Source organism: Onychostoma macrolepis, chromosome 12 (genome assembly GCF_012432095.1).
Source record: "Onychostoma macrolepis isolate SWU-2019 chromosome 12, ASM1243209v1, whole genome shotgun sequence".
Taxonomy (NCBI): Eukaryota; Metazoa; Chordata; class Actinopteri; order Cypriniformes; family Cyprinidae; genus Onychostoma; species Onychostoma macrolepis.
In genome coordinates, this window is record NC_081166.1 from 13,213,055 (window position 1) to 13,228,203 (window position 15,149).

The 15,149-nt window shown below is 39.7% G+C and overlaps 1 protein-coding gene across 1 annotated transcript; it reads left to right on the forward strand.

The window, feature by feature from the left end:
• The first annotated feature begins 405 nt into the window (after nucleotides 1-405).
• On the forward strand, nucleotides 406-14,690 carry synpo2lb (synaptopodin 2-like b). The gene is made up of 4 exons (XM_058794421.1): nucleotides 406-684; nucleotides 5,369-5,520; nucleotides 5,607-6,328; nucleotides 11,375-14,690. The coding sequence occupies exons 1-4, from the start codon at nucleotides 583-585 to the stop codon at nucleotides 13,987-13,989; spliced, it is 3,591 nt and encodes a 1,196-aa protein (XP_058650404.1). The 5' UTR covers nucleotides 406-582; the 3' UTR covers nucleotides 13,990-14,690.
• The last annotated feature ends 459 nt before the right edge of the window (nucleotides 14,691-15,149 follow it).

Consider the following 15,149-nt stretch of genomic DNA (forward strand, 5'->3'; position numbering starts at 1 on the left):
TGAACAAGTCCCCATAATTATTAAGCTGACGAATCCTCCAGGAACAATCAGTTTGCTAAACATTTATTTATAATGTCTAATGAGCATCATTAAGCTTCAGTTTAATTTGCAATATGGTCTAGTGTCATCTGACTCCCCAAAATAACTCCTCTAATAGCTCCCTTCACATTTTGAGGGCATTCACAGATAAAGCTCAGTGGGACTGCTGGGGTATTTATTTTTAGAGGGTCTATCAGCATCCTTTGGATGTGGCAGTGGATTGACAGGACAAGTGTGGCCAGTGGGATGAAGGAAGGAGGTCCTGGATCTAGATTGCACACCCCCACCTACTGACCCAGCATTCCAATGAAGAGCGAGATAGAGGCGTTCTCGCTTCCTCCCGCCCCCTTTTGCTCTCCCCACACTTCACATGCTCATGGCCCATGGGGTGTGTGTCTGCGCTCACCTCTCAGAACTGACAGAAGCTCTGCAGGCAGTCTGGGCCACGGAGGAGGACTGCACATCCAGGGATGGGACAAGACTATTGAAAGAAACTAAGAACCAAGAAACATTAACGAGAGACACAGAAACAACAAAATAAAAATGGTCGCAGAGGAGGTAGTGGTGACCCTGTCAGGAGGTGCACCGTGGGGTTTCCGATTACAAGGAGGAGCTGAGCACCAGAAACCCCTCCAAGTGGCAAAGGTAAGGGGACAGTTGGATGCTGAATCATGGGCCTCTTTATTTGAATGAATGGTCTGTAAACACTAATACTTCCAATTTAAATTAATCCAACTTTTGTGTATGAGCAATATGAGTACATATATTACATAATACATAATTGAACTATGATGTGACAGTATTTTTTTTATCTAATGAATGGCACTATAACATATAGGAGATATGTGGATGCTACATTTATCTTAATTGCATTTTCAGGCTTTGAAACATAAATATATACAATTTATATTTCATTTAAATGGCCCCCAAAAGTTCTTACTGAGTTCATACCAAAATGATATATGACACATGCTACAATGGGCAGCTTGACCCACATGAGTATTTAACAAATGTCCAGTATTTAACAAAAATTGTTTGAATTAGACAATGTGATTTTACAAATATATCATGTAAATGTATATGTAACTACAATTTAATGTAGTTTATATAATTTACTTGTCATGCACATATCTCATTTGTAAAATCACATTGTCTAACTATTTTAGATTTTCTACACATATTTATTTTACTAAAAACATTTTATTTATATAAAACTTGTTTAAATTTAACTAATAAATAATTTATGTAAAATTTACATTTTACTTTACTTTTATTTTTTTATTTAATTAATATATAAATCAAATTTGTCAGTGTCTTGCATTTAATGTGGGCCTGGTCTGACTTAACTGAGCAGATATGTTTGTTCAACACATGTCAGTGAGGAATGTAACACTTGATAACCATCACGAGTATAGTGTTATTGAGGACATTTTCTGTTAAAGACTCGTGTGGGCCATTCTATCATGTGTAAAGATGTATTTGTCATTTATCACTTTGCAAGTTTGCATATTGCATGTTTTTGTTGCAGTTAAGATATAGCACCTACTTATCCCCCATTTAATAATGGCAAACATTAATAAGATAATACTGTCAAATCATATTTCAGCTACAGGACAGAGAGCACTTATTTTATCTGTTGATAAATGCTGTTCAAGAGCTATTTGGCTGTGTGCTGCAAGCATTCCTGCTCCATAGATAAACCTGCTTGGCTTCACAGTGCATCTCTCCACTCTTATCTAATTGACAGCTTTTGTTTAGCTTCCTCTGGAATCCAGATATTTCAAAGAAGTATTCTCACACAGTTCTTTATAAATGAGGATGTTATTTCAGGACTGAGTAGAATTACAGCCACAGTGTCTACTTATAAGCACAGTATGCCCTATTTGTTAAGTGACAACTGCGAGCAATGCATTTTCCCTGATCTAAGGGCTATTTTGGATTGGTGAGCAATGCCAGAGACGGTCTGCTCTACTCTTTCCATGTTCTGAGGGAAAAGATATCCATCACAGAGCGATAGCCCAGACCTTTTTATTCAGAGAAATATATTTTTGCTGGGGAAAAAAAAGTCCAGCAGCAGGGAGTTTCCCCTCGTCTTTCATTTCAAGGTCACCTCTGCAGACTTTCATCTGTTTCCATTTGCGGTGTGGCCTTTTTTTCCATGACCATCTCTACTTTTAATTGAGCTATTTTGATCCACACGGATCTCTGATAGCTTCTTTTAATCCTGGCATCTAGAACGACCTCAGTGACACTTGCTCAGCTAGCAAAATGCTCTGGCAATGTTTTGAAAATGACTGAAGACGTACAGCATGTCCTCATAATACCTGCTTGTAGTGCTTATAATGTAAATGCATTCATACTTCCATTCAGTCCTTTGCTATCCTACACAATACAGATTGACTGAATTTACTATATTAGTACTATTAGACAGTCCACTTCTCAAAAACATTTTATAAGCACGTTATAAGCTAAATCTGAGTGACAACTGACTCTTTACAATAGTTGAGCACTTTATTTAGGCTATGTGGACAACACATGGTGAATTCATGACATGCCCTGGTTCAGGTCTGCCAAGAGGCAACAGCTGCCCTGGCACCAGCTGCACATGTTGTTCCCCCTATTTGCATTCTCAGACCATTTCATCGGCAATAAAAAGAAGGTGAATGGGACCGGCTTTTATCTATTTTCTTCCAACTACAAATTTGTGTTACCAGTGTTCATGGAAAAGCAAATTAACACCGCTTGTTGTTTTTAACGGTCTTCATAGCATTCATTTTTGTCTACAACTTGCACATACAATAAGCAGTTTTTAAAATTAGAAGTTACATAAGACAAAATAGTCTGAGCTGCTCTGAGCTAAGCTAATACCTTTAGGCCTTTGTAGGGGAATATAAATCTATGCTTTAGGCTAGTGAAAACATTATTCCAGTTCCTCAAAACAGTTAATTTATAAAGTCCCTTTGGAAGCAGGAGACAAAGACAGGAATGTGGTCAGATTTTAAAGCTTGGTAAAGTGTTGGTGAAGTGAGTGTCGGAACAGCGCTCTCATATTTGACAGATGACCTCAGAAAGGCTGTGCTCTCAAGGAGATGGTATTTGAAGATGGGCATAAAGCCAGCGACTCTTTTTAAACATACTGTAGCTTCATCTCTCTTATCTACTCAAACAAAACCCAAAGGATGAGGCCTAACTAATCTTTGGATTGACACTGAAATTATTTGATTCACAGTTAATTGGTTCCTAGTTGATCCTATGCTAATTCAGAACAATTTCATTTGATTTAATATATGATTTGATAAACAACACTTAGTGCAGTATTATTCTTTAAACATGTATGTGATGTGTTTTGTGTTGTGTTTTGTTATATGAAAATAATTACAGTGTGTGTAATAGAAAGAGTATGTGGTATGATTTTAAATCTGTACGCAGTATAAATTTGTATGAAACCAACAACCAAAAAGATTTGTTCCCTGATTCTTTTAGGGATCCATTTTGTAGGCTACATGAATAAGTTCAGTCTTCTTGTGTCTTCGGTCACATATATACTTCGGCTTTTGTGAGTCGTTGAATCATTAATTTAACTGATTTGTCACAAAGCATTTTTTTCGTAATTAGCTTATACCCAGAGCCATATGCTTATGAATCATAGTCTTCAGATATATTATTGCTTTCAAGCTCAGTGAATACATGTAACGATTCACAAGTTCACTTAAAAAATAGGCCTACTTGGCAAATATTTAAAGGGACAGTTCACCCAAAAATAAAAATTCTGTCATTAATTACTCTCCCTCATGTCGTTCCAAACCTATAAGACCTTTGTTCATCTTCGGAACACAAATTAAGATATTTTTGATGAAATCCGAGAACTCTCTGGCCCTACATAGACTGCAACGCAACTGACATGTTCAAGGCACAGAAATGTAATAAGGACATTATTAAAATAGTCCATGTGACATCAGTGGTTCAACCGTGATTTCATAAAGCTACGAGAATCCTTTTTTTTTTGCGCAAAGAAAACAAAAATAATCACTTTTATTTTTGGGGACACTTAATTTCTAGCGATTATCGCCGATTTGATTGCACAGATACTATTTAAACTAAACTGAGCTAGACAATGACATCTCTGAATTCAATAATGAAATGCCTTTAACTGAAAATTGAGTGTTTAATCTTATCATTATACATTACTGACACTCTATCCTCCAATTTGATACTGTTAAGTGCTTTGACACAATCTGTATTGTAAAAGCGCTATATAAATAAAGGTGACTTGACTTGACTTGACTTTAGTCAATAATTTCTTCTCTTCTGTCAGTCGGTACTACAACGCATATGTGTGGTGCTACTGACACAGGAGCCAGCATTCTGAAGCAGAACCTGGATGCGCTGTGCCTTGTTTACAAGCAGAGGAATGCACACGCATGCGTGGTACTGCTGTGAACGCACATCAAAGATTGACCCGGAAGAGAAGAAATTGTTGAATAAAGTCTTTATTTTTGTTTTCTTTGCACACAAAAAGTATTCTTGTAGCTTTACAACATTATGGTTGAACCACTGATGTCACATGGACTATTTTAACAATGTCCTTACTATGTTTCCAGGCCTTGAACGTGTCAGTTGCGTTGTGATATATTTAGGGCCAGAAAGGTCTGATTTCATTAAAAATATCTTAATTTGTGTTCCGAAGATGAATGAAAGTCTTACGGGTTTGGAATGACATGAGGGTGAGTAATTAATGACAGAATTTTCATTTTGGAGTGAACTAACCCTTTAAGGTGTAATACGGGTTTATCTACTTTACCCATGAAAAGCAGCCAGTGATAATATAGTCGACCAGCACTGGAAAGTCCATCAGCTGTGATGTGAGACCATCACTTGCCACTCAGAAATACAGATAACCCACTGACTTATGAGTAACAGTATGAACAGTGAACCAGAGAATGATACGCTAGGGGAATTTGAGTGATACTAACCAGTTAGCTACTATCCTAAACTAAACTGATTTGATAAGTGAAGCAATCTTAATAAAAAAATAATTAAAATGATGGCTAGAAATGTGCAGTATGTTTTCAATGTGAACAAAATAATTTTTGGTGAATGTGTGAGACTTCTGATTCATTAACTAGAAGAATAACAAAGTGCAGTAAAAACCAGTGTGTTAACGACAATACATCAAGCATAGCTGTTTTTTACAGTTAAAAGTAACTTGATACAGAAAGCCTTGCACATTTAAATAAGGTAAAAATAAGCTGGATGTTTCTTTATCTTCTCTCACTGCAACTCATCAACACAAAGTTTGTGCTGACGTTGTCTCCCCCTGCTGTTGAAGGTGAGAAAGCGCAGTAAGGCCTGCCGGGCTGGGCTCAGAGAGACTGATGAGCTGGTGTCAATCAATGATGTATCCTGTGGAACACTATCCCATGCTGAGGCTATGAATCTGATTGATAGTGGCAGAGGAACCCTCCATCTGCGAATTAAAAGGTCAGACTGAGACATCATTATCACGAGGAGTTGTTAGTCATGCTATAAAATTTATACTCAAGATAATCACTCTGCTTTCCATTCAGGGCACCAGCTGCATATCAGTCAGTGGTACTTCTGGGTCGGGCCCCCTCCCCGCGTATTGATAAGGAGTACCAGGCAGCCTTGAGAGCCCTGTCACCTCCACTTACCTCTAAACGGTCTGGTGTCAACAGAGCGTCGCTCATGTCCCCCACCGGTGGTCTCGAGTGGTTTACGTCCCCTCCAGACAGCGAGGCTTACTACGGTGAGACAGACAGTGACGCAGATGTAGCGGCACAAGAGAGGCAGCGTAGACAGAGACGACGAAGCCCCAGTAGCTCTCCTGCCAAGAGTCCTGGCCAAGCCTCACCCCAAGAGGAGGAGACTTCAGAAATGAGCGGCTATGAGAGCGCCCAGGACGTCTGCATGTACCCTCAAACACAGAGCTGGCCTGTATCTGATCTAGAGGGAATGGGGACTCAGCAACAGTGCGTTATGCCTGGGGTGGCCCGCAGAGAGGTGGTCTACCAGCCCCTGCAGGCTGAGTGGTCGCACCAGGCTGAAAATTCCTCTGAGAATTCTGACCAAAGTCCATCAGGAGCTGCTGAAGTGGACAGTGGCTTCCAGGAGCCCCCCACTGTCCCACCTCCACTTGTTTCTCCAGAGCGGGCAAAAGAGGCTCTCATGCTTGCGTCTCACAGACAGATGGTACCCATGGTGGGCCCTGTGGACAACCCAGTTGATGAAGAACTCACAGTAACGTACATGGACAAGGCCAAGCAAGCTAGTGAGTAACAATCATCTTTTTCAAATAGCATATATGTACACTACTGTTCAAAAGTTTGGGGTTTGTTTTTGAAAGTATGTTATGATCACTAAGGCTGAAATAGATAGAACAAAATATTGCTGCAGGAATATTGTAAAATAATGAAAATAATTATTTATTTATTTATTTAAAATATATGTGACCCTGGACCACAAAACCAGTCATAAGGGTAAATTTTTTTCAGAATAAATAAGCTTTCCGTTGATGTATGATTTGTTGTGATAGGACGATATTTGGCCGAGATACAACTATTTGAAAATTTGGAATCTGAGGGTGCAAAAAAAAAATCAAAATATTGAGAAAATCACCGTTAAAGTTGTCCAAATGAAGTTCTTAGCAATGCATATTACTAATAAAAAAGTAAGTTTTGATATATTTAAAGGAGGAAATTTACAAAATATCTTCATGGAACATGATCTTTACTTAATGTTAGAAAAATCAATAATTTTGACCCATACAATGTATTTTTGGCTGTTGCTACAAATATACCCCAGCGACTTAAGACTGGTTTTGTGGTTTATACATATATTATACTATAAATAGTAGTGCTGTGCAACGATTAATCGTGATTAATCGCATCCAAAATAAATGTTTTTGTGTACATAATATATGTGTGTGTACTGTGTATATTGTATGTACACACATGCATGTATATATTTAAGAAAAATATGTTATGTTTATATATTAAAGATATTTAAATATAATATAAATTATATGAATATAAATGTAAATACATGTAAATATTTTAAAAAATTTATACTGTATGTGTGTGTCTATATACATAATAAATATACACAGTACACACACATATATTATATAAACAAAAACTTTTATTTTGGATGCGATTAATCACGATTAATCATTGCCCAGCACTAATAAATTACTCTAGTCTTCAGTGTCACAAGATACTTCATAAATCATTCTAATATGTGGGTTTGGTGCTCAAGAAACATTTCTTATTATTATCGATGTTGAAAACAGTTGTGCTGCTTAAGATGTTTTTTTTTTTTTGGATTTGTTTTGATGAATAGAAAGTAAAGTGAATAAAAGTTAAAAAAAAAAAAAAAACAGTAGTGTATGTCTAAATATCATAATTTAATACAACGTAAACTGCCATTGACTTAAAGAAAAAACTCTTTGACAGAACTTAATAAACTTTACTTCTGATTTTTTAAAACAATAAATGGATGCAATTGTGTAGTCAGACATAGTGGAATAAAATATATAAAGTAAAGTTAAATGTCAGACTAGCAGTTAACTACTAACTAGCTTTAGCAAACAATTAAAGCTATGCTTTTTTTTTTTACTTACAAAAACTAATGAATGCAGTCCAAATGAATGCAGTCCTTTTATTCAACATTTTTAAATTGTTGCTTTAACTTATTTTAATAGAGCAATAAGCAAAAAATAACTTTTTAGTTCATATAAATAAAGATGAGCTCAGCATTTCTGTACCTATATCTCTTTCTGTCATTACCTCATACATTATTTCTGAACTGTGTTAAATTTAACCTTTGGAAATCCACTTGATAGAAGTCAATCTCCTGTGTCAGGAAGGAGTGTGGTTCAGTGATATTTGATAAAATGAAGGCAGAAGTCAGTCTATTAAATTCTGCATACTGTGTGTTGACCCTTAAAATAGATTTTCTTGAGTAAGGGCACACAGCTTTTTTTTATTAATAAGTCTGGTCACAAAGTAAGTGCAAACAAGTGCATTTGATGTTGAAATAATCACTGGATTTGCCATAGTTTGCAAGTTTAGAATTATGGTACAAATTAGTGAGCTATGTTCATGGGTTGAACAGAAAAACAAACATGACCAGTGTAGTTTGATTCATAAACAAATTACTCATTTGCAGCGGCTTTTTTAATGAATCGTTCAAAATGAATCACAAACACTGGAGTTCTGCTTGAATCAGTCTGATAAATTATTAACCGAATGAACTAACTGAAAATAACGATCATTACTTTCAGTTATGTTAATCTGGAAATGTAGTAAATTTTGCGTTTTTAAGAAACTTGAATGTGTTGAATCATTACTATCGGGTTGTTCTTATGACAAATTGTAGTTAAACATACATATTGCTTCATTGGTTAGCACAGAACCTAAGAACAGGATATAGCTCAGCAGGAAATCATATGCATGTGGTGTGGGATTTGTAAATGAGCTCATGCAAATGTTGGTGATGGTGGTTCCTCATGTCCCCCTGCTCAGGGTTTAACAGGGCAGGGGAAGGGGGCTGGACTCAAGTGAGCAAGAGACTAAAATTGTCCCTTGACTCACACCTATAAGACAGGCCTCTGTTGCATGCTGGGAAAGGCATGTCCAGTTGCTGTCCAGTGTCAGTGATATTTCATTCTCTCCATTTAAACCGTTGAGTCTGTGCTAATAATGTGATTTTAAGAGCCAATAATGATCTCCATTTGTTACACAAAAATATTCTTTACATGTAGTCCCCTTTGTGAAATAAAGTAGTAGTTTTCAATCTTTTTGATTCCAAGGCCCCACTTTGTAAATATTCTAGAATGATGTAGGTGGTTCTGCAACTGGATTTATTTTTTATTAGATTTTAGTCATATCTAGCTCTACTGAAGCAAACTGCTGATTTTTACTCAGTATCATATGGCTTAAGTCACTATTCAGTGATCTGAAAGCTTATACTTCTCAAAGGTTAAAAATCTGACCTTAAATATGAGATACACACAGGTGTCAATGTGAGGTAGTTAATGATGTGATGAGGATTAGGAGTCTTTCACATTTCTTCTTATAGCAAGATAAACACATATTGGAAACTTCATTGGAGTCAAACAATATATCTTGTGTCTGTAGCTGATAGGGTGCTAATTCCCCTTTTGAAAGCATTTGGGAAGCCTTTCTCCTCAACTAATGGCACCCTGCCGACAGTCAGTCTGAAGGTCACTTTGCTCTCCAAGACTGATGGGACATTTTGAGGATTGTGTAAATAAACACGTTTCGGTGTTTAATTCTGTATCTCCATTGGGAATTCTAAACATCTAGAACTCTTATTTGTGAATTCTCTCATGTGCGTCTCACTGGATAAGGATAAGGGTCCATGACAGCTGCTCTTCTCTGTCACCGTTAGTGGTAAAATTACAGAATAAGCCAGGGCATTCAGACAGCCTTGGTAAGAAGAGAAGACAAAGTGTGCGCACCTGTTATTGTGACAGCACAGTGAGTGGGAGGTCGAAAGAGCACGGTACAAAATATTGTGAATGTGCCGATCAGCAGCTGATATTATATATCTGTCTCTCAGAATAATGCGGAGGAATTATTTCAGTGTGCCACAACTGCGGTTACTGGCTAATAATTGTCAAAATGGGGTATTTGGAGTAAAAAAGCAAGAGACATAATTGACTGTTTAATACTGTTCAATCACGATAAAGAGGTTGACCTTTAGTCAAATGTTGCCTTCAGAGTCCCAAAGAGTCTGATTTGCAGTGCTTGCTTCAGAGTCAAAGTAGGTTTAAAGTCATTGTGGTGTGGTTGGAGATGCCAGCATGACCCCATATGACGCTCAGCTTAAGCCAGCCTATCCAGGAAGAGGCTGAGGTTTGCCCAAACAGGTGGGAAATGTCCGTTAGCTCTGTTCACTGACCAAAATAGCTTGAATGACATAATGGGGTTTCTTTGGGCCTGTGACAGGGTCTTGTGGTTAGACAAAAGGTCTTTAAAAGGCCTGACCTTAGGCTACGGACTGGTTGATTTCGTACCAATGTGGGCAGAGCACCCAAGTACTGTTGGCCGTGCTCCACTGATGTGTTTGTGTGTGTCCTGCCAGTAAGGCTGGCTTGGGAACACAGTTTTTATGCTGAACAATATGAGGAGCTTCACATTGCCTGGAGAGGTTGAACATGAAGGACACATCTATGCAGGTAGAGTCCTGATGACTTCTGTAAGGCTTTAGAGAGACAGGGGGCTTGTTTTCTGTTTAAATGATCCAACATTGTGGTTAAAATGAGAAAGATGAGACAAGGTGATGGATAGCACATAGGTATTATTTACATGATCTTGGATTTACAAAGATCAATTTTGATATGTGTTTTGTGTAAGTTTGTTTTACTTGTATTTTTGATTTATTGAGAACTAAACTGCTGAAATCAGCTCAGATATATCAACCATTTCTACATGTTTTGATGACAGTACGTATGTAAGGGTTAACCTCTGTTTGTTGAACAGTTATTTGTCATATCTAGATAATTAGAAGTCTGGATAGATAATTATAATCAAAAGCACATTTATGTCTTCATTTGGACCTTTTATTTATGATATATTAATAATATTTTGAATTTTATGCTTCATAATTTGATCCAATGCTGAAGATGTTTTGAGGCCCTCCAGATTAGAAAGAGAATATCTTAGCAAAAATGCTGTACCTCTTGGGGTTTTAATTTTTATTTTTGGTTTGTTTTTGTAGAAATATCAGATTCCGTTACCCTGTCTTTTAATATAGATCCTAGATCCCCAGGGGTTACGTGCTCAAGCTGTTAGAATGTGTTGGGCTATTTGTAGAGAAGGATGAGCTCAGTAATTTACCATGAGAATTTTGGTGCCAGACATTTCAGCATCTAACCCACTGCATTATAGTGTCTAATATCAGCGCTATTCTGACTCAACTAGAAAATGTGTTCCAATCATTATAATGGCAGCTTGATTTATTAACGTTGTGACTTTGTTTGATGACTTTATATGTGACTTTATGTTTGATGTTGCCCACTCATCACCAAAGGCACTGTTATATAAAAGTCATAGGTGTCACTTTATAGATTTGTTAATTCGAGGCCTGCAGAATGCAGAATGGAAAACAATTGGCATCCAGTGATACTCATATTAAGAAGCAGTATAATAAACTTATACATAATAAATGTGCATCATCATTACGTTTAAGTGATTTCAAATGTGATATTACAACTAATATTACTGGTTTAAGAAAAGACCTTGAAAGTATTTCTCGCTGATTGATGTACACATTATCTTTCTCTCCGTAGAGCTACACAGAGAAAGTTTACAAGATAAGCAGGTGAAGGAGGCCCGATCCAAATGCAGAACCATTGCTTCGCTCTTGACAGATGCTCCTAATCCTCATTCTAAAGGTGTGCTTATGTTCAAGAAGCGACGGCAGCGTGCCAAGAAGTATACTCTCACCTGCTTTGGCAGTGTAGACGGAGAAAGCTATAGTAACACAGAGGGAGAAACTGAGGACGAAAGCCTGTTTCCTGGGAGCGAATCTGAGCTTGACGAGGACGGTTTTTCTGCTGCACCAGACCCTACCTGGGATAGTGGTTACCTGGACGTACTAGACAAGAGAACTTCAGCGTGTGTTGTGCCTGACAGAGATGCAGAGATTAGCCCAGGCCTAAATGCTACTTCAGGAAAAGGAGCCCAGCTTTTTGAACAACAGAGGAAAAGAGCAGAAGAACATTCATCAAACCTGGTTGTGCCCACGGCTTTTTCCATGCCTCAGCATCAGGGGGACTCAACCCTGACATATACCCCAGTTACTCCAGTCACACCCGTAACATCTCATAGTACCAGTATGGTAAATGGGGAACCTTTAGTAGTGAGCAGGACAAGCGTTGTGTTGTCCTCGCCAGGCCAGACGCCTATGCCATCCATGGCAGGAGCATTACCAGAGCAAGCTGACTCATCGGCTGCCAGCTCAGTGCACAACAGAACTGCCAGGCCATTTGCCCCTGGCTGTGTGAGCCACCGAGCAGCAACTGCTCCAGTAGTCTTCAGACCCAGCCCTGCCAAAAAGGCTGGATCACAGGCTCAGGCTGTGTCTGTGGCAAATATCCCAGCTTCCTTCTTTCCTGCTGGCTCGGAGGGGAAGAAAGCTATTTCTACAACATCACTGTATATCCCTGCTAGACCAGCCACCTACAATGGTCCTTCCTCTGTGCTCTCTCCATCCTCAATCACTTCAGGTCCATTTTCTCCTCCCCCTTCAAATGTTCCACTCTATTCCCCAACCTATTCCAGCACCTCAGCCCCTTTTTCTCCAACATCTTCTCATGTAGCATCTTTGAGTTCCCCTTCTGGTATGGCTCAACCTTACTCTCCTCCCCAAACACAGGCAATGCCACTCAGTCCTCCATACCATCATGCGGTTTCTGCTCAATATCAGCCACCTCCACCAGTTCATGTACCAGCACAGCCTTTCTCTACACCACTCACAAATGCCTCAGGTTTTCCCAATGCCCCTGCCCCTGCCCCTGCACCCGCCCATGCCTTTGCTCCTGCAACACCAAATGTGCAATCCTCCCCAGCACACAAAGTCTCCTTCAACCCATACATCTCTGTGGAATCCACTACTCCAGAAACACTAAATGCACCAGCTGCCCAGCAGTTTTCTCTCTCTAACTCCACTGATGGGATCTCTTCTCGAGAGCAGCGGGTCTCAGTCCCTGCCGGCCGCACTGGCATCCTGCAGGAGGCTCGTCGTCGTGGATCCAAGAAACCAATGTTCACTGCTAAAGAGGAGAAGAAGGCTCAATCTTACAACCCTGAGCTACTGTCTCTAGTGCAGAACTTGGATGACAGGTCCCGTTCGGGTGCAGAGGCTGGGTTTGAGTCTGGGCCTGAAGAAGATTTTCTTAACCTGGGTGCAGAGGCTTGCAACTTCATGCAGGCACAGAGATACAAGATGCCACCACCAGTGGCTCCTAAACCAGCTCCTGAGATGCCCCAGATGCAAGGTAAAGGTGCGGAGCTGTTTGCACGCAGACAGAGTCGCATGGACCGCTACGTGGTGGATAAACAGCCCAAATCTCCAGCGCATCCTCGTGATCCTTCTCCTACACCTTCCCTCCCAGCTCACTGGAAATACTCTCCAAACATCCGAGCCCCACCACCCATTAATTATAATCCACTTCTGTCACCTTCTTGCCCTCCAGTGGCCCAGCGTGGCACCAAGGCAAATGATGCAGCTAAAGTTGGGGTTAAAACAGTGCCTGGCCAACACAAACAAGGGATAAAGGCTCTTGACTTTGTGAGCAGGCAGCCATACCAGCTCAACTCATCTCTGTTCAGTTATGGAGGTGGAGTCCCTCAAAACACTGCCACTTATCAGCAGCAGCAGAATGGTGTTGGCATGACAGGTAATTCCCTTAACGCACCGAAGCAGGTCCCTGTTAAAGCAAGCCGCGTGTATGAAATCAAACGTTTCTCCACACCTACTCCCATGTCTGCACCCACATCTCTGACACCAACTGTAATCGCCCCTCGCTCTGCCACAACTCTTGGTGAGCCGATGTGGCGCAATGATGTCACTTCCCCGCCTCCTGTTGCTCCGAGACCTGCAGCACCATTTTCGCCACCACCTCCTGCCCCGACAGCAGCCCTGCCTGCTCTCCCCAAAATATCCACTGCCCCTGTGCCCAATTCAGTGCACATCCCACAACCCACTCCTGGGCAGGCCTACAACCCATTCCAAGCAGCCAAGCAGTTTAAGAGCGCCCCTGAGCTAAGTCCTCTGTCTGCTGGTGTGCGATCCTCAGGGTCTGGGAGCAGCCAGAACCTAAGGGTACCCAGACCCCGCTTCAGTACATCGAGCATGGGTCTACAACCAAATGTGTGGAGGCCTGGCTCCATACATTACTGAGAGTCCACTGTGACAGTAATTACCACCCTGGGCAAGAGTACAAGAGTGCTTGAGCTCTGAGTACAAGAGTGCTGAGTTAGTCTACAGTAATATGACAAAAACATCAGTCAAAGATGTTTTTTTTTTTTTGCATGTTCATTTTCAGTCACTCCACACAACTACACAATTATTTAAAAAATAGAGTATGCAGCAACATCCTAGATGCCTAGATATGCATTATTCAGTTTCATCAGAATTTTCCACACAACCACACAACTTTCTGATTCACGTTTCTACTTCAGTCTTCATCGCATTTATTTTACACCAATGTTCATTGTTTAACCCACAGACAGAATTGCAAAGTCACTACTTGTGAGAGCAACTAAATCAAATAATGGCATTAATGTCTAATGATAATCAGTTTTGACATTATGTACTGGGGCCACAAGGAAGATAAGTGATAATAATCGATTGTGTTGTTATTTTTTCACTTGGGGCCATAAGGATGGAGTGACAAAGGGTAAGTAATCTATATATATATTACAGAATCCAGCTGTGACAGAAGATAATGGAGCGACAAATCATTGAAGATTTGTGTAAAAGTGGTATAGAATGTTCTAAGACATGTATTTGCCCGAGTTCTATCAAAGTCTCAGTGACAGAGAGATGAAAGAAGTGTACAAAGAATGTGACAGTGGCTTGAAATGAAAAAAAAAGAAAAATCCTCAAGTGGAGAGATGGTACAAATCACCCCCTTGCTCTGCTCTTGCTCTTGAATTGTTATCAATTCTGGCCTCTGCCATGCCCTTTGCTTGTGACGTTATCCATCCTTTATCTCTCTAAACATCTCTTGAAGGTTGGACTGCAGGCCTGTGTTTGTCTAGAGAGCATTGAACAAAAGCTTTTGCTTCTTGTTTGACGAGGATCAGTATGGATGCTTGATGCATGTGCTCATTTTATCCTCATAATGCTGCGTATGCCAAGGTTTTGACTGAGCATTTAGAAAAGCATGTGAACTCTACTGTGGGAATTGTGCTGGGGCTTTTTCATATGACAGCTGAAAAAATACACTAGATGACAAATTCTGAAAGCACTGCTTTATCTTTATGACATATTATGCGAATGTGACATCTGACCACTTTCCCTGGTGCTTGCTCTCGTTGTGAATGATGCTTTTGCCA